Source organism: Haliaeetus albicilla, chromosome 19 (genome assembly GCF_947461875.1).
Source record: "Haliaeetus albicilla chromosome 19, bHalAlb1.1, whole genome shotgun sequence".
NCBI classification, from domain to species: domain Eukaryota; kingdom Metazoa; phylum Chordata; class Aves; order Accipitriformes; family Accipitridae; genus Haliaeetus; species Haliaeetus albicilla.
The window spans coordinates 17,609,747-17,633,993 of NC_091501.1; the positions used below are offsets into that span (position 1 = coordinate 17,609,747).

General features: G+C 39.0%; 1 protein-coding gene and 1 long non-coding RNA gene across 8 annotated transcripts; one reads left to right on the forward strand and one right to left on the reverse strand.

The window, feature by feature from the left end:
• Positions 1–417: 417 nt before the first annotated feature.
• RECQL (RecQ like helicase) lies at positions 418–24,175 on the reverse strand. Of its 7 annotated transcripts, XM_069807868.1 has the most exons (16): positions 24,087–24,102; positions 23,515–23,578; positions 21,956–22,022; positions 20,361–20,558; positions 18,282–18,461; positions 17,302–17,408; positions 16,137–16,335; positions 14,820–14,986; positions 14,218–14,299; positions 12,998–13,146; positions 12,795–12,912; positions 10,974–11,112; positions 10,040–10,131; positions 7,676–7,895; positions 6,657–6,786; positions 6,200–6,447 (listed from the first exon to the last, which is right to left on the reverse strand). In XM_069807868.1, exons 3-16 carry the CDS (start codon positions 21,969–21,971, stop codon positions 6,259–6,261), a joined length of 1,986 nt encoding a protein of 661 aa, XP_069663969.1. In that variant the 5' UTR covers positions 21,972–22,022; positions 23,515–23,578; positions 24,087–24,102; the 3' UTR covers positions 6,200–6,258. The 7 variants fall into 7 exon arrangements, 4 of the variants coding, with proteins under 4 accessions (XP_069663969.1, XP_069663968.1, XP_069663971.1 ...); XR_011328900.1 differs by lacking the exons at positions 21,956–22,022; positions 23,515–23,578; positions 24,087–24,102 and adding exons at positions 418–917; positions 21,175–21,289; XR_011328899.1 differs by lacking the exons at positions 21,956–22,022; positions 23,515–23,578; positions 24,087–24,102 and adding exons at positions 418–917; positions 21,175–21,289 and having other exon boundaries at positions 2,351–6,447.
• On the forward strand, positions 1,328–2,814 carry LOC138690094 (uncharacterized). Its single transcript, XR_011328901.1, has 2 exons — positions 1,328–1,833; positions 1,880–2,814. It is a non-coding gene; the product is annotated as an uncharacterized lncRNA (long non-coding RNA).
• Positions 24,176–24,247: the final 72 nt, after the last annotated feature.

Consider the following 24,247-nt stretch of genomic DNA (forward strand, 5'->3'; position numbering starts at 1 on the left):
CAGACTTGGGTGGTGTGAATACTGGCTAGGGTGGGAAAGCCCCTGCTTCCTAAAAGTGCTTGCTCAGGTGAACCTTTACAAGGCAGTCATGCAGTGTGTTACCCTCCTGCTAGCACCCCTCCACTGCTCGCACCTGTGAGTACTTGCCACAGGTTCAGGACTCCCATTCCAGCTAAATGGGACCATCTTGGTGGAGCTGGCTGAGATGAAAGCTGTCCTGTTAGGGCACAGGGTGCTTGGAGCTCTTGCTACTTGGAATGTGGTCTGCAAATAATAACAAGATGGATCTTTTATTTCCCACACTCCCATAAGTTTTTTTCTGAAATACATTTATTTTCTACTCTAACACAAAAGCTTTGAACAGTAAAAGCCAGGATGAGATGTACTTCTCCCAGATAAAAAAAATAATTGGAGTGGTTTAAGAGAATGTCTGTTCAATTAAATGAATTAATTCCACTTTGGGCAAAAGTTTCAGTTAAATGACAGGTAAAAGACTGAATCCTGTCAATGACTAAAGCTTAATCAGAAAAATAAAGATGAAGACCATGTTTGTAATCATGTTTGTTTTATATTTAAGTTGGTATACATCTCAAAGTTTTGGAGATCCAAAACGAAACCTACCAGAACTTATGTTTATAATGAGTTTGACCTTGCCTTGCTGATCATCAGCTGCTAAGATCTTGAAAAAAAAATAAAAAAATCTAGCATTCAACCTAAGCAATGCTTGAAGTCAGCAGTAGCTGTTGGGTCTTTACCACTCTGGCAGCACAGTTACTTGTTTCTGGAAACACTGATGTTCATCAGAGGAAGTCAACAGGTATATATTTCTACTTCACATACAGTTAAGTACTCTTCCTGCTGAAATGGGAGGCAGAAAAATTCTGTAGCTGAAGATTTTCTTCAGTCCATAGAGACTGCTGAGGAAAGAAAGAGATTGTGACCCTTGGTGTAGAATGGCTGCAGTTCAGCTAGCAGGATGTGGTGTCCTACATTACAGGTTGGGTTAGGCATGGAAAGAAAAAGACTTCATGGCACTTCATTTACACAATACAGAAGGTAGGATTGAGCAAATAAAACAATGTTGATGCACTTTAAATAACCAATTTCAGAGGATATTGATTATATAACTCTTAACTGCTTCTTGATTGGGAAAAGTAGGAATGCAAAAAAGCTTATACTAAGCCCTCCATTGCAAAAGAACTGAAGCTTTTAACATACACTGACACATGCCTGGACTGAAAAACATCAGCTGTTCTGAACTCTTCAAGCATTCTTTCAGGTTTATTTCAACATAAGGAAGAAAGTTTTTACAGTGAGAACAATCACAGAGGGTGTTGAGACACAACTGGACAGCGTGCTGACAATCTCGTCTAGGCTCCCTTTCCCACAAGACGTTGGGCCACATCTTTCAAGGTCCCTTCCTAGTTGGGCTGTTCTGTGATTGTGTTGTCTGAATGTGGAACAGTGCTAAGCCAGGTGGTTTGCTCCTTATTTGGAAAAGAGTATCACTTACTTTCCTCAAGTCTACTTACTGTATAAAAATGTGCCATTATTATGAAGCTTTTCCTTATATATAATTAGTCAAATGTAGATATTAAGATGGCAGTAGTGTTCTAGCAACTTCTTGAAGTACATGTGAGAGAAGGGAGGTCACGTGGTTCTAGGTTGAGATCAGTCTCAAAGGAGTTAATAAGGGTCAGTTGCTGGTGACTGAATTTCTCCCAGCAGCATTTTACAGTCCTTGAATTAGGGGCTCAATATACATCATCTTCTAGTTTAGAAAAATTTAGAGGGGAAATCCAGAACCCTGAGGGGCATGGAAAGGACCACTCAGTAGCAGCAAAAGGCCTTATTGGGGTACCAAACGCTAGGATTGCAGTAGCAGCTCATGTTTTTCCAAACTTACCAATGTAATAGCTCAAGCATTCTTTCTATCGTCTATCCCTTTGCACCTAGGACACTAAGGTCTTCCCATGTTCAATCTCAGGTCCTGACAGTGTTCAGCTTCGAATATTTTTTTTTTTTGCTAGAAAGGCAGAAAAGTACCAGTTTCAATCTAATTCTAAACCTCAAAATTAAAATTCGACCATAATTTCTGAATTGCCAAATTCCCACTAGTGAAACATCTTAAAAACAACTTCTGCTCTACTCTTACTTTGTAATCCTGAGTGATTTTTATCATCTTTCTTCTCTCAACTATTACAGTTTTGACTAAGCTTGCATTGAATATCTGTATTATGGAGAAACACACTCAGTGTTCACCCAGACAGGTGTTTCATTGCCATCAGCCTCTCAGCTTTGTGGGATGAGGTAAGAACATTTGCAGCAGTAAGCACTGGCTTGCTCTTACCTTGACACACCAAGACGTTATGTGAAAGGAATCACAGGCAAGTCAAAAGAGACAGGTTGCTCTTTGAAATGGTGGAGATGCACTGGTTTAAGCCCCAGGCCAGCAGTGATACTCTCCTATAGTTGCTTTCTCATCTCCACAAACAGGAACATAAGCAAATGAATAGGTAGAGTAGCAAAGTTAAGAGACTAGAATTCAGAAATGGAAAGATTTAAGTTTAATGTAGCCCACATTTAGGGCTTTAAGTATGCAACTTTCAGTGCAGTCATGTTCTAGTGCTTATAGAACAGAAGAATATTTCTTAGGATGACCAAGACTCAGTGCTAATTAGAATACAGATCTGTAGTTTGAATATAAGCCAATTCAACAGGGGAAGAAGGGGAAAAGAGAAGAGAGCACTAAGTATTTCTTGAGTGGCATTTTTTCTATATTTCCCAAATAAAGTATAACTTTTACAAAGGGAAGAGCTGATATCAAGAGTTGTCTTGTTTTTAAACATAAATTTAGGTACTTCTGAAAAGCACATAAGTGGTAATTTTGTATTTGAATAAAAAGCTAGAGAAATCCAGTTCTAAGAGCAACAGACATATTTTAAAGGGATAAATACATATAATATTTCACAAAAATCTCTACAAGTCAGAAGTAGTGCAATGTTGCAACAATGCCCTGTTGAAATTCTTCGATTAAGTACACTCAAGTACTCAAATATGCTGCAGTAGGTGTAAGTATTGCAGAAACAGGCCACATCTCTCTGCTCAAAACTACAGTGATGGGGACATCCACGTGGGCTGGAACAACCACCCCTGGCACAGCAGAGGCTTTGACCCACCCATGGCTCCAGAGGAAGGGTCCTGCAGCAGCCCAGCTCTCCGGATGCCTGATGTCCCTCCCTGGGGCTGGCAACAGCAGCCTCACTGGTGGGAGCTGTCCTCTGGTTGCAGGGCCAAGTTGCCAGGTGAAGGAGCTGCAGGAGGGGGTGAGCTGCCTGTGCAGCAGCCAGGAGGAACAGGAGGTGACAGGGTCTTCAAAGAGATGCTGCAAAGCTAAGGACCACCCAAGTCCTGTGCTGCAAAGGAGGGAAAACCTTGAGACTACCCTCACAGGAGCAGTGGATGGAGACTCCCACAGGAGGGAAGGCTGGAAACCTCTTGTTTCCAGCAACACGCAAGGACTCCTTTTCCACCTGCAGTTCTGTTATTACAGAGTGGGTACGGTGCCCTGAGAAGGACAAGGATGATGAACTCCACCAAGGGATGCATCAACACTAGCTGACCCTGAGCCAAATGTTCACACAATGAAGAAAAGGAAGATGAGAGTTACCAGAGAATCCCTCCTGTGGGGGTCAGAGGCCCTCATTGCCAACCTGACTTGGAGACATTGACAAGGTTTGTTTCTTACTAGGTGCCCAGATCCCAGATGTTGCTTAGTGACTGTGTGATTCAGAATTTTAAACTTGACAGAGAAGTGAGGAAGATATAGTAGAATCACTACCCTGGACCTCACAGAAGAGCAGATTTCAGCTTGTTCAGGGATCTGCTTGTCAGGATCACAGGGAGACTGCCCTGGAAGGCATAAGGGGCTCAGGAGAGCTGCTTGATTTCCAAACCACAACCTCCTTAAAAACACAAATAGTCTATTCCTATGTGCAGAAGGTCAAGCAAGGGTGGCAGAAGGCCAGCACAGGTCAACAGAGAACTCCTCAGCTAGCTCAAACACAAGAAGGGAGGCAGAAGGTACAAGGTACCCAGAACAAATAGAGACATTGCCTGAGCATGCAGGGAAGGAGTTAGAAATGGAGGAGCTCAGCTGGAGGTGGAAACTAGCACAGGATGCAAAAAGCAGTAAGAAGAGCTTCTTTAAGTACCTTAGCAGCAAAAGGAGGGGTAAGGGAAGTATGGTCCCACTGGTCAAAGGGGTAGGGGAACTAGTGACACAGGACATGGAAAAGACTGAGGTACTCAACCCATTTTTTGCCTCATTTTCACTAGCAAGGTTTTCCCTCAGACCTCCCAGGTCCCCAAGCCTAACAATCCGTGGGAGTAAAGCAGCAGAGGAAGGTGGAGTTACAGATCACTTAGGCCAATTGGCCGTACACAAATCCACAGGACTGAATGGGCTGCACTGAGGGATGCTGAGGAAGCTAGCAGACATCAGTGCAAGACTGGTATAATTTCTGAAAGGACTTGGAGACTCAGAGAGGTTCCTGATGACTGGGAAAAGGCAAATATCTCACCCATCTTCAAAAAGGAGGATCTAAGGAGTTACATGCCAATCAGCTTCACCTCAGCCCCCAGAAAACTTAAGGAGCAAATACTCCCAGAAGACATTTTCAGACACACGGAGGTGATCAGGAACAGCCAGCTAGATCTACCAGAAGCAAAACATACCTGATCAACTAGACCGACTGAGATAACTGCCTGTGTGAATAAGGGGGTAGCAATGGATGTTGTATACCTTGACTCTAGCAAGGCTTTTGACATGATCTATAATTTCCTTCCAGCTAAAAAACATCAGTGAGATATAGACTAGATAAATATACAACAAGGTAGGTAGAAAGTTGTCTGAAGCACCTGGTTCAAAGAGTTGGGATTTGTGGCACGAAGTCCAACTGGTGGCCATTTACTAGTGGCAACACTCACAGATCAGTACTGGGGCCAATACAATTTAGGGTCTTCACTAACAACCTAGGTCCAGGGATGGAGTGTGCTCTAGCCAGTCTGCAGATGATACCAAGGTTGGGAGACCTGTTGATACACTGGAGGGCAGGGCTGCTATTCAGAGGGACCTAAACAGGCTGGGCATATGGGCTGGCCGGGACCTCTAAGTTAAAGGCAAAAGCTAAGTCCTGCACCTGGGATGGAGTAACATGCAACAGTACAGGCTAGGGCCAGACTGGTTACAGAGTAGCTTTGCGGAAAAGGACCCAGGTTCCCAGTAGGTAACAAGCTGAACGTGAATCAGCAGTGTGCCTCTGCAGCACAGACAACTGCATAGTAGACTATATTAGCAAGAATGTAACCAGCAATTTGGGGGAAAGACTCTTTCTTGGTATTCAGCACTTGTGAGATTACAGCTAGAGTGCTGGGTTAAGTTTTGCACTTCCCAGTAAAAGAAACATACTGATACACTGCATACTGATACACGGGATTGAGTCTAGCAGAGGGCTACCAAGCTGCCTAGGTGCTCAGAGAGCAGAAGCAGGGGCTTAGTGAGGAGAAACAGACAACTGGATTTCTTCCAGATTAAAAAAAGAAGAAAGCCAGGGGAGAGGGCATGATTGTTGTGATCTTGCTGTTGTCTTCAACTACCTAATGGAAGAGCATAGCAGCAATGGGGCCAGACTCTTCTCAGAAGAGCACAGTGGTAGGACAAGAGGCAACAGACAAGTTGCAACATGGGAAATAACAATTAGCTCTAAGAAACGTCCTTTTTCCTTTTTTTGGTCATGAAGGTGGTCAAACACTGGAACAGGTATTGAGAGGGGTTGTGGGGATGGTCAAAACTTAACTGGACACAATCCTCAGCACCCTCTTCCAACTGGACCTGCTTTGAGCAGGAGATTGAACTAAATGATCTCTGGAAGTCCCTTCCAGCTTGTTGATTCTGCAGTAGTGTTACTACACACTATGCTTCCAAAAGACTTAGAAAGGCAACATGGTAATTATTTACATTTTGTAGTCATTGCTGTATCAAAAGATAATGCACCAGTTATTTTGATATGAAGCATTTTCCCCTTGACTACTAGACTTTTTCTAGATTTGAGGGTTTTAAATATACTTGTTGCCCTGTTAGTTTTTTATTTAAAAAATGCACAAAAGGTACCATTACTAAAACACAAACTGAACTTACACACTGCATTGTCCATGGAGAAGCAAACAAGATTAGATCCTAAACGTAGTCTGTGAAACTCAGTCAAGAACCACTGGTTGGTCATCTCCACCTGCCTGAAGCTTAAGCTTCTTTGCTTTTAAGTTCGAACCACAGTTAGGCCGTTTATGTTCCTGTGCCTTCTTCACCACTGAGTCCTGCACAGTCTTTGAAATATTCTGAGCACTTTCTCTGCTTCCTTTTGAATTCGAAGATTGAGATGCTTTGTCCTGTAAGTTATAAACAGTTCTATTAAAATTCTAACATTGTTTTCCTTCTTTTTCAGTGTTCCCACACAAGAGAGAAGATACTTATGAGGTCTATTTTAAATCCTGTTGATTGCATTACTATGAAAAATATATTGAGCAGATACCACACTATTAAAATAAACTATAGTGGAAAAGATATCTATATAGCAAGTCAGTACAGATATAAATACCTTGTAAACACTTTTCTTGTTTGTTATCCCTTCTATAGTTATGACATGTGCGTCGTTTTTCAGCAGATGTGCTTTTGGTCCTATCTTCAGGTAGGATATTGTAGCGAATGCCGTGAAGCTGAAGTCTTCCCTGCATAAATTAAATCAGTGTTACAAGGGAAGGTTGGAGACAAAGACAGGCTAGACCATGCAGGGAGAAAATGGGACACATTAACCCTTCTGATGGATGTTCCAAATATCAGCTTGATTCTGCTTTATGTATTCAAGTGGATAGTCCGTTAATTTAGAGCGAGTCTGGTCAACACTTAACATAATTCAGTTTGTGGACCTTTACACACACACACGACAATCTGTTGGAATACATGGAGGAAAATGAGGAAAAAAAGATGTAATAAGTCATCTGCTCATCCTCTTAAGAGTATAAGAGGTCACCTATACAAACAGATGCCAAAAAAAATTAAGACAAAAATAAAGGGATTAAATATTTGATTTGTACATATTCCTTGAACTTCTAAAACTATATGGAAAGACAAAACACATACCACACAGACAACCAGGTTACAAGAGAAGCACTGTTGTTATTTTCACTATGCTTTCTTAAAATTTCTAAGTACCACTTTCCATATTAGCAAGCCTATCCTGACTTAGAATTCATCTGGGCAACCCCATTTGCTTTGCTTATCCATGGAATGTAAACGAGACTCCACGTAAACAGCAGACTTCTCCAAAACGAAGCCTGCTGCAAATTTAAAGGTTCAACCTGAATACAGAAAACCCCAGCTTTTTAAAATTGCAAGACATGGAGCATTTCAAACATTCCTCCAACTTCTATTTTAACATTTTGAAGTAGAAATATAGTGATCTTTTGAGTTTTTTTAAATACATTAATGCATCTGAAATAAAGGCTAAAAATGAGACTACAGAATGTACCCATTAATACCATATAGAAGTAACACAAGAGTAAAGAAAAATGACTACTAGATGTTAAAAAAAAAAAAAGTAGTCGTCATCTTACATACTTCAGATACTGCTGCAGCAGTAAATGGGCAATAACTCTCTCCAGTTCCTCTCGAGGGTGCTTTGGTGGAGTAACTTCAGCCACCCTGAATTTTGATACACCTTTCCCAGACCACGCATCAATTAATTTCAGTGGTGTGAGTTTCTCACTCATGTTTTCAGCTTGTTCAAGTATCTTGATTAGATCCCTGCAGTATCCTGTTACATCCATTTTCTCACATGCTACAAATAAAAGTGAAGTAATATTTAAATAGCAAGTTATTTATAGTTATTTAGATAGTATCCATATATATATATATTAGGTGTATACATATATATGCACTTTTATATATTTATAGATACATATATCTATAAATATATATCTATGTGCTGTACAACAGCAATGCTTTTTTTATTTTGTTTTTAAACTATAACTTAACAAATAAAACTGTAACCTTCCGTCTGTCAAATTGGGATATATTTGTACTCAAACTTACATGTATCTTTCTACTTCATTATTAAAACTCCAATCCTGCAAACATTTTTACATGTATTTAACATTACAAGCCACACAAATTATTACAAAGAAGCATTTACAAAGCATAAAATTTGTAAGGTAGCTACTATATTACTCTGAAGCTGGATTGCTTTTCCTCACCCATAATATATATCATGGAAAGATTAGAGAGCAAAGAGGAATTGAAGAATATAAGCAAGACATTTCTTCTCTCAATACACTTATGGACAAAATAAGACAGAAAAAGAAGTATTAATTTAATTATACAAATTAGCTTCATCATGAATAATTATTCCAAGCACTAACACATCCAGGTAGTACATAAAGATCACACTTCTACTGCATGATCAGATCATGGCACAGAATTACCTCAAGTGCCTCCTCCAATACTAAGAATTAAGTACTGAAAAACTAGTACTACTGCTAGGTAGTACTCAGACCTTGCTTATATATCAAAAGGCCCTAGGGGTAAACCAGCAGTAAACAGGATATATTTCAACTGTATTTCATCACATGGCTCCTACAAGTCTTGGGTACAAGTCAGCTCCATACTCTTCTCAACCTCTGATCCCAGTATAAATTTCAACTAAGCCCCATTTCCAATGAGAAGATAGCAAGATATTGTTATTTGCATGATTTTGCAAAACGGTTTTATTATCTAGATATAATTAACTGTATGAAGAAAAAAAAGAAAATAAATATCTTTGTTTTGTCTACTTTACTCCCCCAAAATGTACAGGGAAATGAAGTCTAGTTATGAGAACAGTTTTGAATACAGAATTGTTCCTAAGTTTTTCAAGTGTTGATCACTACATTATCCAAATGCTTTGCAATGGATATGTGGTATGAGGAGATTCTATTTTTCACATATTACAAGAATTCACCTGGTACTCAAAGAAATGTAAAAGGTGGTTTTATGTGTCCAAGAAAGATGCCCAAGACCAACTTTTCCTCAGCACTCTTTTCAGAGCTTTCTAGCCTTGTATGGGATTTCCTGTGTCTAAACCAGAGCTCTCACTTAGTAGGTGCAGCAACAAATACTTTGTGCATCTTCAGAGACTTATTAAAACTAGCTACCCAACACTGGCCAGGATGTTTGTAAGCTAAGCAGCAGAAGAGCTTATGTCCCAGAACCACATCCTACTGAAACCATCCTCCTTTACCATGCAGCAAGTCTTGTTTCAGCACATCTCCCAGTTCCTTCTACATCTGGCCCATATACCTTCCCTCTTATGTTCCCAACTTTATTCCAAAGGAAGAGCACACACTAGACAGACATTGTGCTGTTAGGGCTAACACACAGCAAAACCCTATATTCGTGTGCTCAGTTGTTCTGCACAACTGCCATGCACAGTCCTGACACAGGTAGGTCTCATAAGCATGCAGCACTGAAATCCTCAGAGATTTTACCAGGCAAGTTGTAAAAGGACATGTGCAAACTGTGCCTTCTCAGAGCTGAAGTGTGAACAGTTTACCACGTAGAGAGTAAGAGGCTCCTTCTCAAAATAAAGCTTTCACACTCAGAGATATCCTGAAACAAAACCTGACACATAAAAGAATCTTTTTAAAACAGGTAAGCCAATCTCCCCCTTACCCCAGCTTTTGGGAACAGCTGAATGGCTGAGCCTGAAAGATACCGAAGTGTTGGGCCTCAGGCAAAAAGCCAAACCAGGAAGTACCCTGCTAAACATCATGAATTTGGCAACACTAAGCCACTAAAAACTGACATTCATAAAATTTGCACCTTGGAAACAGGCAGTATTACATGCACTCTTTACAGAAGTTGCTTACAGTTTGTCTAAAAAAGATATTTCTTTAAGCCAACCTTCTCCATGTTCTCTGTCCTTGGTTATAAAAACAATTTACTTACAGCTCTCTCTACAGCAGTTATCACACATTCTGTTGCAGTTTGCAGAATCCCATACTTCATCAAAATGATGGGCTATGAGGACCCGGCGACACCTGAAAGAACAGAGAGCAAAGAGGGACTATAGAGCATACATGTATAAACCTGTGTTATAAATCATGAGTGTGGCAAAAAGAAGGTCCCTTGGGTCAGCTCATATCTCAAAACAAGCATGAAGAATTATCTCAGGAAAAATCAGAAAACAAACACTGTGACACAGTATTTGCTATCAGTTATGCTAACAGGAGTAACTAGTAGCTTTCAGTAATAGTAAACACTACTGTAGGAACAGTTCGGTTAAAGCAGAAAAGTATAATCTGCAATTTCAACAGAATGAAAAATCATAAGAATATGAACTAATTCTTAGACTGAGGCCAACAAAGGCTATACTGAATGCATGAGTTGTCCACAACACAGATACAAGTGTTTTCCATGAAGTATTCCATACAGCTCAGTACAGCAGATGAAGCATTAAGAACATGTGGATTCCTGTATGGGCAATAAAAACTGGTACCTTAGAGTAAAAACCAAAGTATTCCAGTTTTCGCTCTGAATGGAATTTGAAATCCAAAGTGTTTGTTGATAGATATTTCACCTCAACATAACTGCTTCGAGAACTTTATCCTGAAGCTGGCAAGCAACACACCAACACTCAGTTTTATGCAAGAGTACACATACTGAGCAGTCAAACCACAAACTCCAAACTCAAGACACTGTTACAATAGTAGCGTTTCTGTAGTGTGGTGGGGTTTTTTTGTTTTGTTGTTGTTGCTTTTGTGGATGGTTTTGTTTGGTGGTGGTGTTTGTTTTTTTTTCCAAATGCTCTCAAAAAAAAAAAAAAAATCAACAAAATTAGCCTATTTAAAAACTAAGCAACCATACCACCACAGTAACTTACTTGCTCATATTCTGGCAGTAAGACACCATATCGTACAGCTTCTCTTGCCCTACGTTTTCCATCACTACCATTGAGCTGATTCTGAATATATCTCCAAAGCCATAGTACAAAATGCAATCAGCTTTTTGGTCATCTCTACCTGCAATGCATTAAAATGAACAAAAAATTTAGAAGATATTTACTTTAAGCATAGCAATTTCTGGTACAAATTCCACTTTTTCTGCATGGGCTTCTGCAGCCCCTGTGAGAGAGTGCATAACTGTAAGAGTATCAAGCATAACATATTAGCCAACAGAACATAGCATGATACAGACTAGAAATAAAATAGATTTAGAAGAGTCTTCTACAACTACAGAATTAAGCAAACTAAAAACAATGAAGATTTTGACCCTTTAACAACCACAATAAAATATTAGTATCATAGAGAAAGTCAGTGAAATCATTATTTTCTCACCCTAAAACCTCTTGGAAAATCCTAGCCAAATACATCTTGAAGCCCAATTCTTATTTGTTTAATAGACACTGTAAGCTTCAAATACCTTATTAGGTATTAATGGTAATAAATAAAGAGAGAATTAGGTATGATTTAATAAAATATTCTGTTTAAAAGCAACTGTGCCTTCTATAGCTGAACTTAGATCATCTCTTTCTTCCCGTTGCCCACCCCTCCCAATGATGTGCTGATGGGTGTCCTCCTGCTATTTACAAGATCCTTACAAGATCCAGAGAGCAGAAAAGGCCTAAAAACCCTAAACTTTTCAAAAAGTTTAACATATAACAGAAAGGAACTACTTCAGCTGGATGGGAAGTCAAGAGGAAAAAGGAAGGTTTCATAAGCTAAGTACTATGTTCAGGCAAATGAGTAGCAGTGCTTAATTAATCCTTCCCCAGAAGAATCTCATTTAAATTGAGTTATGAAGAAGAAACACAAAAGCTTACTTTAATTATGCCAAGTTAATAAACACTGTGAAACAACTATTTCAGCACCTATATGGCCCTTATCTCACCACTTCAATATTTATACTTCCTGTTACCTCCAGCACTAGCTGGAAGTAACCAGGTTCTAGCATAAGCAGATGCAAACTCCCACAGACTTTGATGACTGTTCTATTTCTTAGGCCAGCTAAGGCCGATTTCCATTGCACAGGCATAGTTGAAATCTCAACCAATTGCCCCTCAGGGTCCTTATAAAGCTTTCCTCCACATAGATTCAACTCTGTCTTTGAAAAAGTAATAATGCACAAGGTCAAAAAAACCACACCAAAATAAAACAGCACAAACCCTTTTTTTTAGCCGTAACGGCTATTTAGTGCTGCTATATATTGATCAATCCTTAAAATTTCCTGCTCCAGACTCCCCATCCTACTTGTATTTCAGTGGCCACTGAAATTCATACAGCAATTAGACATCATCTAGAGACAATGTGAGCAAATCACACAAACCAGTTGCTATGCAAAGGAAAAACAAACAAACAAACAAACAAAAAAATCCTTTCTGTAACATACATCCCATCAGTCAACGTCATGTTATGAAATTATTCTGGTAAGCTACAGATGTCACAAAAATTCAGTAATTAAAAAAATGCTGAGTAAATGGCTAGGTACCCAGTTATTCTTTGCTACACTGCAGTACAGAGGCCTGAGATCACGAACTTAGTTTATATTCACTTTAAAGTCTCTTTACAGAGGCTGAGTGGCATTACACACTTCGGAACCTGTCTCAAAGACAAGACACACTGCACAAATGACTGAAGTCAAAGTACAATTTTATTGGTTTAATGGATGTAAAAGGCAACTTTGCAAAAGCCATTTCCTACAATACCTGCACGTCCACTCTCTTGGTAGTAGTTCTCCATGGACTTGCTCATAGAATGATGAATTACAAACCTCACATCAGGTTTATCAATTCCCATGCCAAAAGCAACAGTCGCCACCACAACCTGAAAAAAGATTAAGAAGCCATCAAGGTACCAAAACACAATTTGTTTAAATGAGACATAAGTCTATGAAAAGTATCTGCTTCACCTGGATTTGATTCGCTGCCCATCCTTTATGAACTTTGGTCTTACATTTAGCATCCATGTTTGCATGGTAAGTCCCTGCCTTGATTCCCAGTTTCTGCAAACTCATAGTAACTTGCTCAGAATCCTTCTGAGAAAAACAATAAACAATTCCTGCAATAAAGTGAAAGATGCCTTATTGTAATGTCTTAAAAAACCCAAACAATTACCAATACTTAAAAACAGCTTTGAAAGTTTTATTAACTTAAAAATAAATAAATAAAACCCAGTAAACAACCTTTGTGTCTATTCAGTCTGCAGTATTGGTAGCCATGAAGGGAACTTCAATTATGAGCTTTGACTTGTAGACTAAAGAGAAAATATGGGTGCCAACCCACATAATCATGGAAGTATTCTATTAATGTTCAAGGAGGACAATGGTTATTAATGCTTATGTAAAGGGGTGCTGTTCCTTATGACACCTGTGACATCTCACCTGATGTTTCAGATAAATCTGCTTTTTGTCATTAGTCAGTCTGGGCTAAGGCAAGGATTACACACAAAGCTGTGCAATTTGTGATCATCTTAGCACAGTCTGTACTCGGGGAGCTGCTCGTTACAGCCACAGTGTTCCACAGCAGAGACAGGGACACGCTGCTGCTCCGGAAAATTGGATTCTGTTGCCTTTGTAATATGGCTCTCCTCTTTATTTGCACTACACAGTTTACTGAATTACACAAAGTCCAACTCTTACGGTTCTGCTTTCATTACGAAAGTACAATTCACCCCACCACACGCCCATTCTGGGAACTGAATAATACATGAATCTTATGATCAAATATGAAAAAGAAGTGTTAAAGATATTAAGTATCCTGATGCATAGATACTAAATGACATGTGTGATTTAAGAACACAGATAACCTTTTTTGAGCCTTGTTCTTACAGATCTTAAAAATTGCTATTATTATCTATACAAACATTGTTCTATATACATCAACGTTATATTTCAATACTTCAGAAGATATAAGTAAACTGTAAAGACATTTAAACACTAATGAATGAAAAGAGTAATTATTCAAGGTACAGGTCTTACATCTATCTAATGCTGGATATTTAATGTATGGTGAAGGTAGAATTTCTCTACACGTTTCAGAATCACTTGAAAACATGCCTGTAAGGCCAAAGATTATAAAAAAATAGCATGCTCTTTTTTCTTTTCTTTTTTTTTTTTTAAACACTTTTTACCTGAGAGTCCTTTGTATCTTCCATTAATGACCTTAACTATGTCCTCAATGAAATCTTCATTATTTGAAGGCTTATGACGAACCTCAAAAATATAATATACACATGCCAGAGAGTTCTTCAAGTGGGCACACAGTCTGTTAAACAATCCTATTATTCTGCTTCTTCCACTAAACATAACTATTCTTCCATTTACAGTCAGATTACATATCAAAAGTCCATAGATAAAACAAACCAAAACAAAACCACAAGTTTTCCCATGAAGAACAAAAAAAGAACTTGTGACCAAACTGAAAATACAGTACAACACAATAATTCACAACTTTTTGCAATCATATGACATTTTTCAACAGATTGCAGCAGTGAGCCTGCTACCTACCTCTCCCCTCTACAGAGTCCTGTCTGCTAAGCCTTGCTCACAAAGACAGAGCAGACCAAGCTCCTCTGCAGACGACACCAAGTTCAGCAACACAAAGTAATGAAACAACACCATCACTCAATTGAAAAATGTGTAATTGAAAATCTACTCTAAAATTCATTAACTGTTACCTTACAGAAGACAACATGACTGCAATGCAGTCAAACAAACAGGTAGTAAGACATACCTCATAGTAAAGATTGGGCCGGTTGAAAGAAGCAGTAAAGGTAATGCACTTCTGAACATGCAAAATTTTCTGAGCATCCTTTAAAACATGATTTGTAGCAGTTGCTGTCAATCCAATCAAGGGAGCATTGGGAAACTGTCTTTTCAAGATACCAAGAGACTTGTAGTCTAAGCAAGAAAATGAAAAGGAGAAAGAAAAAGATTTCTCATACCATAGATCCAAAGTTAAAAAAGATATTAATGTAGATAGTATTCAATGGGGTAATACTGAAATAAATGTTATTACTGATCAATTTACTACAGTACTAATTTATACATCCAAATTATTTCATAAAGAAGGTTGCACTTATAAAATAGATGCGCTCTCTTCTAACTGAATTTCATGGAAACAGCCACTATTCAGAAGGCAAAACACATCAAAAGAGAAGGTCTTAAAAAGATAGAAAAATGCAAGTGGCATCGCATTAACCAACATTCACGTTATTTTGCAGGTCTGTTTTTACAAACAGCTTTTCAGTAAACACAGCTTTGCTGATAAACAAGCAATGTAGAATTTGGATACATAGACCATAGTACACCAAGGAAAGATTTTAAAGGCTCAGTGCTGACAATCATTTTCTGCCTTAGAACAGAAACGCAGCCAGAGGTACTTATTCAAATTCCACATTGCTTGTTTAACTGGCATGGCTCTTTGCTCAGACAACACTTTTTACCAAAACTGCAAAGGTTGACTTTACAGTTATTATTGCCTCAAATCAGGTTTTCTTTCAAAGGCAAAGAAACAGTAACCAGTAAGTAACAGACTTCTACTACTAACAAGATAGGAAACCAACAAAGCACACTTTCTTTCCCTGCAAGTCAAGGGCATTTGTTTCAACTTGCTTTAGAAGCAATTAAAATACAACTCATAAATTGACAAAATGCTCTACCTCTGTCACACAGAGTGTTAGGGAGTGGTGTACAGAATGACTTTTTCATGTAACCATAGATTAAAGATGACTGTATTGTCCGTATTAAAGACAGCAGCCAAAAACTTTCATTTTACTAAGCTCCAATTAAAGTAAATTTAATTAGGAGTTTTTCAGAATACTGACAGCAAAATCTACATTGAAATTGCCCCCATTTGCATGAACTTAGCTCCTGGATAAGGATATAGTAATTTGTGAATTTAATTTAAGTCCTTGAGCTAACACAGGTACTTGCCATACCCTAAGTATTTACTTAACACATGAAGAAAGCACCTGGCTTTATTTCAGGCCTAAATCATTATTTATTGATGCCTGAATAACACTGCAAACTGGATTTCTAATGCGCATACCAGGCCTGAAGTCATGGCCCCACTGACTACAGCAATGGACTTCATCTACAGCAATGCGAGCAAGACACCCTGCTTGATAAGCTTTCTCTAGCTTTGACATGAACATTTTGCTTTTTGCAATCTTCTCCGGGGTCACGTAAATGAGCTTCAGTTGTGAATTTCTGTCTAGCATTTCGGTATGAACCCACTTCACATGCTCCTGTTCAAAACAAAAGGAGAAATCAGGGGCTAACAAACTAGGACAACACACTAAAGTGGCTTAGTGCTAAGATTCTTAAGAGGTTATTAACAATTCATATGGGGTAATTAAGAGAGTCTGATAAATTGTTACACAGTATTTACCGCTACTGTAAGTCTTTGTTGAAGTTCATTATATATAAAGTGTTAATTTTAATACTTGGAAAATCTGCCACAGAACTTTGAAAAAGCAAACTACTGAATATTTGTCTTTGCTTCATCATGTGATATCAGTATTTTCCCAATAAACTATAACGTACCAAACATGCCTGTGGTACTACAAGAGTAAAATAATTTCTTGCACACAACTGTAGTCTTTATTACTGAGTTTTCAAAGCACTCTACCTCAAAGCAGGCTCCAAGTTTGGCACACTGCATAAAGCCACTAACCTATCAAATCCAGCGTCACGTTCAAGTTAATGACCACAGCCTCCTGCTAGTCAGGAAAATATATTTCACTGTAAAAAGCAATTGACTAATAACAGACTGGGAAGTAAGTTGCTTTTTGGCCTCTGGATCAAACAGCTTACCATCCTAAAGTAAGATAAATAATTATATGTAAAAGCCTGCACAACTTAACATGTTACTAGTGGACAAAAGTCATCTACTCCAATCATCTTTTAAGTCTAGAAGCTGAGTAAAAATCTACAACACACACCAGCCAAAGGTACTTCACATCCTCTAAATAGCCCAATGAAATCTATTTATTCCATGAAAGGTGTTGGTTTACACGTGTTCTTGTCATTAAAACAAGAATGCAAAATACTTATTCACATATCACAGCACGTAGCTGGCAAAATACTGTTGACAGAATGGCATTAACTGATAAAACTGTGCCATTCATTCAGTATTCAGAAATAACATAGACAGAGGCAAGATGCCAGTACATACACCACAAAAACTGTGAAGAATTGGCAGTTAAACATACCTTACTGCTTGAGGCATTTAATAAAGTTGCAGAAATACCAAGCTGTTCCAAAACCATGAGTTGATCTTCCATAAGTGATATCAAAGGACATATCACGAGTGTGAAACCTGTAACAATCAATCACTGCGCAAACTGAACAGTTCAGATGTCACAAACATCTCCTCTAATACTTCTTACTAATGCATCAGTCCTGTTCTGAAGGAACTGCCAAACATGAGCTTAAGCTTCACACACAGTAGCAGATTCCCCTCCTAGAGAGCTGATAAGTGACTGCTGGGTCACATAGGGATACTTCTTATCAACTGCCCATGACATGCACCTTCTCTTAAAATCTAGACCACAAACAACTGAGCTGCAACAAACAGAGTATAAGAACTAATATACAAAACAAAGAAAGTTGGATTCACATCTGTGTTGTGAGGTGCTAATTTACCATACAACTAAGCAATGCTAGGTATTGGTAAATTTGGTCTTTGTAAATAAACAAACTTCCATGCAATTTGATGGGTTATTTTTCAAAAAGAAAGCTCAGAAACTAGAACAGGATACTTATTTTCAAAAATGAATATGCAAAGTCTCTCCCAAATAACCTGAAGCTAAAGCTTTAGAGTGGAAGAGACAAATAACAGATATCCATACTTTAATAATTTACAGTCTGTATATTGAATTAAGAAAGAAAGAAGTGACAAACTTTTTAAAAGTTCTTTCAGTGTTTAATAATATATTGAGAGGAACACAGATAAATTATTTAAATCTAAATACATCTAAAAGGCATATCTATTTTAAAGCTGCTATTGCTCCTTCAGAGAAAATAAAGAGAGCAAACCAAATATTTTTAGTTAATCCTTCTCTTATATCTTTGCTCTTTTTTCCACATACTGTGGTACTAGACACCAGTGTAACGTTCATTCTCCAAATAACTATAAAAGGGAGAAAATAAATACAATTGTTTATATGTGACCTTTTCTTCCCTTACATACCTTCAGAACACACAGCTGGTAACTGATAGCAAAGGCTCTTTCCACCACCTGTAGGCATGACAAGAAATATATCCTTTCCTGCCATTGCAGCATTTACTGTTTCAAGTTGCAAGGACCTAAACTTCTGGAGTTTAAATTTGCCCTGCAGTGCAGTTTTTATCTTCTCATACCATGGAAAATCTGTTAAGGGGAAAAAAACAAACATATTTCACAACCAAGTTAAAATATAAGAAGGAAGGGCAATTTACATATACAATAACTAAATCTGGAAGCAACAAAATTTTAGATCTGGGAAAGTGTTCAAAGATTCAATAATGGCACACAAAAAGCTACACACAACCCGAGTCTGTAAAAACCAGTTTCTACGGTGGACCTTTGAGAACTCTGAAATGTAAACACAATACACCTCCAGACTAAAGGCTCTTATTGCACATAAATGTGAACTAATGCGAAAAACACACAAGCAGATGGAACTTCAAAGTGCTTGTGATCAAGTTAACTGATTAGTCCAAAATTAAATGGAAATGAGAAGCCCACCCTGAAAATAAATAAAACCAGACACCAAGCCCTACAACAGTTGCCCAAATGCTTCCCCCATACAAATGCAGTGATTACAAACAGTAAATGAAGGCAGGGCTGCCATTTTTTCCATATATTCCAGCAATAATAAGTATTTATTAAAAAAAAAAAAAAAGGGGGGGGGGGAGTTTAATCTTCCCCAAAATAACCACCCCAACATGCTTATAATGGTTTTTTCTTTTCTTCAATAGAGCTAAAGACTGCATCATTTAACGAGATAATACTGCAAAAACTTAAATTTCAGATGCATCAGGAAATATATTAACCATTTTTGTATTATTAAAATTAAAATGCAGAAAAACTGTGGGAACTCCAGGCTACACTGTGTGCAATGCAAGAATTAACTTTGGGAATTGAGGTGACATTGCTTCCTAATTTACAGAGAGCACAGACAAGATCCAAGGCTCTCTGAAACCAAGCCTCCCACTGACTTCAGTGAGCTTTATACTGGGACCAAATTTAGCTACTGCTCTTATTCAGCATGTACACAGCATCTGATTGCAAAGATGTTAGTTTTCAAAGCATAGGAAGAGAGAATTAGGCACAAAGCTACCCAAAACAAATCGATTTGTTCAATAGCATCAATTTGCAATTATAAAGTATCAGTATTCTTACATATGCATAACACTTTTCTCAAACCCAGCCAAATATGGATTAGACTACAAAGTTAATTTCATTTTTAAAAAAGCCTAAAAAGAGAATATATACAATGGATACAGGCAGAAATTAACAATGCATTTCCAAATTGCAAGTGAAGTAAAAGAGGAGAGGGAGGGGGGGAATAATAATAAAAAGATCTGAATCGAATTTGGCTAGGCATAACATGGTCAAGACCCACCAACTATCCAGGACTTTAGTCAATGTTTAACTTGAAAGGCAGCACTTCCAAAAGAACAGCAGCCCTCACACCACCACGGGGCACTTGCCACTTGGACTAACTCTACCATACTAATGTATTCCACATTACTTTTGGCAGTCAGCATCCATCTAATTTGTATTACTTTGGTAAGGCAGTGAGGCTACATAACCCATGGCAAGCACAACAAATGTCCTACTCACTGAAGCAAGGAGAAACACAAACAGAGCAAGAAGTAACTTTGAGAGTGCAAGACTGCTATTATCAAATCCTGAAAAGATCCAGAATAATTATTTTTAGAACATAAACAGGGAATATAAGTATTGCAATATATCCAGATTTACTCTGGGATTCTTAAGGCAAATCAAATCAAGTTGTGACTTTGCAACAAGAAAAGAATAAAAGTAGTTATGACAAGCCATTCTTGTGATAATTCTGTCCAGAAGAACTCAGATTAGTATTCAGGAATGTCCAGGGAGTTAAGTACAAACGCTACCCTGAGTAATTAAGATGGCAGGTCACCCAGCTGAACAAAATGAAATAGGACAATATCATTATCCAAACAAAACTCTGTATGAACACATTTTTCCCCTACTGAATTAGTTTACTTCTATGTTAGAATACTTGAATTTGACTCTGCAAACCTTTTTTGTTCCATGCCTCGGCTGAGGTTTCCATGTCTTTACTTCCACCTGCCTCCAAGTCTCCTGAGGACTGCTTTATCAGACTCTTTACTCTCATCTTCTTTTGAATGAGTTCCTGCTGTTTATCCACAAGTTCCTGAATCTGCATCTCCACCGCTTGCAGCTCATTTTCAATGGAAGCCAGTACCTCCTCTAGCACTGAAAGGAAAAGCAAGGTGAACACAGAATAGAGACTACAGTAACATGCTAGTTCCAATTTTAAATGAGATCTTAATTTGTTGATTGAGAACGATCAAAATTAAACACAAACCAAAAGCATTTAGAGAAACAGACAGCCTGACAGGCCCACTGATAAGATCATAGCATCTAATATTGTATATGCCATGTAAAAATACTTAGCAAGGCTTAACAATGTATTTCTTACATTAGTAGCTCATATATACACAGGTATACTGTGAGTTGTAACCTCCGATATGGTATATGAGAGATATGCAATACTATCATTGCCTGCATTGATTAATAAATAAAAAAACATATCACAACCCAGTTTCTCAAACACAGTGCCTCTCCAGAGAAACACTCGAAATTATTTTCTTTTCTGCAGATGCATATTAAGCAGTGAAAAGCATATCGCATCTGCCCTGATATTAAAGCTGCAAGTGTTACAATGAAGATGGGTACTCCAGCCAATTCCAAGGCGAGCACAACATTAGAACATTTTTAATAGAAAGCACTGACATGTGAGAAGCAACATTAATCTCAGGAAGTAAAGGTCTTCTGAAGACGGAAATAGGGACATTAGCAAAAAAATTACATTTTGTGCACCCAGATCTCCCTCCTATACAGGGCCAGAGGATCTGCTGAATGTCAAGGTTTGAACACAGAGGATGAATGCTTTTGCAAACACAAGCCATTCTTCACATCTGAAAAAACTGAAGCAAATAATCCCCAAAAGCTTGGGTTAGATAAGTGAATCTTTGGTGGGAATTTGCCTCTTTATATGCTAATACACATCTATGTGAATTATGGATTGTGTTCTAGAGTCCAATTCCCAGGGTTAAAACAATAATTGACACATACCACAGCATGCCAAGTGTGTATCACTGTTTCAGAGCCAGGTCAGAAAAGCATAAGAAGAAATGTCTTCCTCTTCCCATCCCAAAAATTAAAGAGACTTTGGTCCAAGCACAGCAGATATGATAATATGCTTATGGAAACAAAAAATGTATAACATGGAAAAAGATATCCTACATTACATATGGCATGAAATGGGGACATTTGTCTTCCTAAATGCCCGTAGTTACTCAGCAGGAAAGAGTTGAAAGTATCTTAAAATATGAAGCATATTTTCAAAATAGTGAAAACCAAGTAATTTCCTTGACCAACCTGCTTTTAGTTTAGTTTTTATCTAAGAAACAAATAGTTACCCAGTAGAAGAACTTTTACTTCAAATCTGAAGTATAATAGCACAGACACCACAAACTCTTTTCTGCATACATTAAATTCATATAACTAACAATCAATGACATCAGGTGATTGTGTCCATTAGCTAAAAGATAATAAAATGAACATATTGAATACTAATGTTGGATTACCTGCAACAGCTGTCATCTTTGGAGATTACAGAATGTTATCCTTAGGAGGCCTTATTTAACCGAGCAACTGTCACCAAGAATAAAATACAATAAATTTAAAAAAAAAAATTATTTCATCAGTAATTCTTCTAAACTTAGAACAAATGTACTGCAAGATAGTTTTCATTAATATAGGAGGTGCTAATATAACAGTTTAAGTACCAGTTCATTTAATCTGCCTATATAAATATCCCCAACTAGATGACAACATACTTTTTCCCTTCTACAAAAGGGACAGATACCAACTCGCAACCAATTCCTAAGGCTATAGCTCACCAGCCTTCTAAATGAAACCAACTGAGTTTTGACCAACTCGTAAATTTTCTGAGAGGCATGGTCTAATATAGACCAGCCATTCACCTACCTTTGACCTATTTTTTTTTTTTCCCATCTCCTCAAAGACTATTTTACAGAAAAGTCTGAACAAATTATACTATGCCCCTTAGAAAAGCAGCCACCATAACACCCAGAGGATCTTCTAAGAGGAAGTAGAAACATAGTTTGGTTCAGAGAAGGGGCACCAGTTTTGATTAGATCATCAGTGAGATGAACTTAGAATTCTATTTATTGGCTAATTTTCCAAACAACATTCTTTGTCACATTATATGCTAATAATATAAAACTCAAGAAACTTGATATTCTCTCACTCTTCTTGAATTCTGAACTATTTATTATACACATGGGAGCCAAATTTGAGGGAAGGTGAAAGGGAACAAATTCATCAGACCCTCACTATAAGCTGATTCTAACATAACAAATATTTTACTGTGTTCCTATAAAGGGGGGGGGGGGGATATATATAAAAAAAAGAATGTGAATAAAACACTGACTTTGCCAGAAAAGGTTATAATTAAAAATAAGGTAAAGGCCCACACTTCAGAAAGACATTGATTATTGTGTAAGATAACTCAGCAGTGTCCAGGTCACCCACATAATTTGAGTTACACAGTCCTGTCTTTATACCACCTCCCACTCGCACAAAAGTATTTGGAAATACTGGTCTCCCCAAAGTATAGAGCAACTAGTGGCATCCAGAAAAAACAGTAGGTGTGAAACAGACACGCTGTAAGTGCAATACACTACTTCTATTCCCCACAGCAAACACGAACCTCATAAATACCACTAGGCCAATAGCTCAGGAAACATAAGCCATTTTCTTATCCAAAGAGCAGGAAAAGAATGAAAATTACCTATGAAAGTTTCAAACAGCTGAATTCCTGTGAATATACCCCATAACAGCCTTTTCTAAATAGGCCACTAGTGGAGAAAAAGAGGCCTCTAAGCAGATAGAGGCTGGCCATGCCTGAAACAGACAGGCTGGTAACCAGCGACACTTCCCACCCCGCACAGGTTTAAGTGGGTGTCCCAGTACTGGAAGCTGTCTCACCTCACCTTTTATCCAGCCTTCACGCTAAAGCTCTTCAGCCCCAACTCTAAGAAGTGACATTAATAGTGTATTACCAAAACCCCTTAAATTAGGCAATAAAACCAACAAGAATTGCACAGGCAAGATGCGTCACCTTAGTGGTAGTTTAACCAGGTAAAAAAATCCCCCATCCGGCCATAAAAACCCTGAGAAGCCACCTTCAAAAGAAAAAAAAAAACCACAAAAAAAACCATCATTAAGAGAAGAAAAAAGCCAAACCGGCAGCAGGGACGATACCTTCACACCGGCCGTGTCAGCACCCGTCACCCGCAACCCCAACACGAGCCGCGGGCACGAAACGCAGGGCGCGACCGCCTCACCGAGGCGGCCCCACGCCTCACAGCGGCGGCCCATAGCGGAGCCGTCGCGACCGGGCAGGGAAGCCGCCCGCCCGGCGGGCCGGAGGAGCAGCGCCGCGGCGGAGGGGCGGGCCGGGCCGGGGGCTGCTGGGGGCCACGCAGGCGGAGGAGGACGCGGCCGGCAGACCCCTGCCGCCAACGGCCACGGCCTGCGGCCTCGGCCTCAGCCTCGGCCCCCGCCGCGCCGCGCCTCACCTCGCCTCACCTCACCACCCCCATCCTCCCGCACGACGGTTACGGCCCCGGCGCGCGCCGCTCGCTTCTCCCCCCGGCCCCGGCCCCCACCGCCACTGCTCCCCGCTCCCACCTGGACGGCCGGCTCCCAGGCCTCGCCCCCTTCCCGGCTCCGTCTCTTCCGCTGCCGGGTTCTCTCAGCCAATCGCCAAGAGGGGCCAAGAGCGACGGTGACCACGTGCATCCTCTCTCCCCCAATCAGCAGCGGCCCGGCGGCGGTAATGAGAGCGGAGA

Bases quoted from the DNA above. Each gene is read 5' to 3' on its own strand.
- RECQL (XM_069807867.1), bottom strand. The intron at 13,147-14,217 runs GTAAAAAGTGTT...ACTTTATTGCAG, and splicing joins AAGATACAAAGGACTCTCAG to GAATTGTTTATTGTTTTTCT. The intron at 6,787-7,675 runs GTATGTAAGATG...TAATTTATGCAG, and splicing joins CTGCTGCAGCAGTATCTGAA to GGAAGACTTCAGCTTCACGG.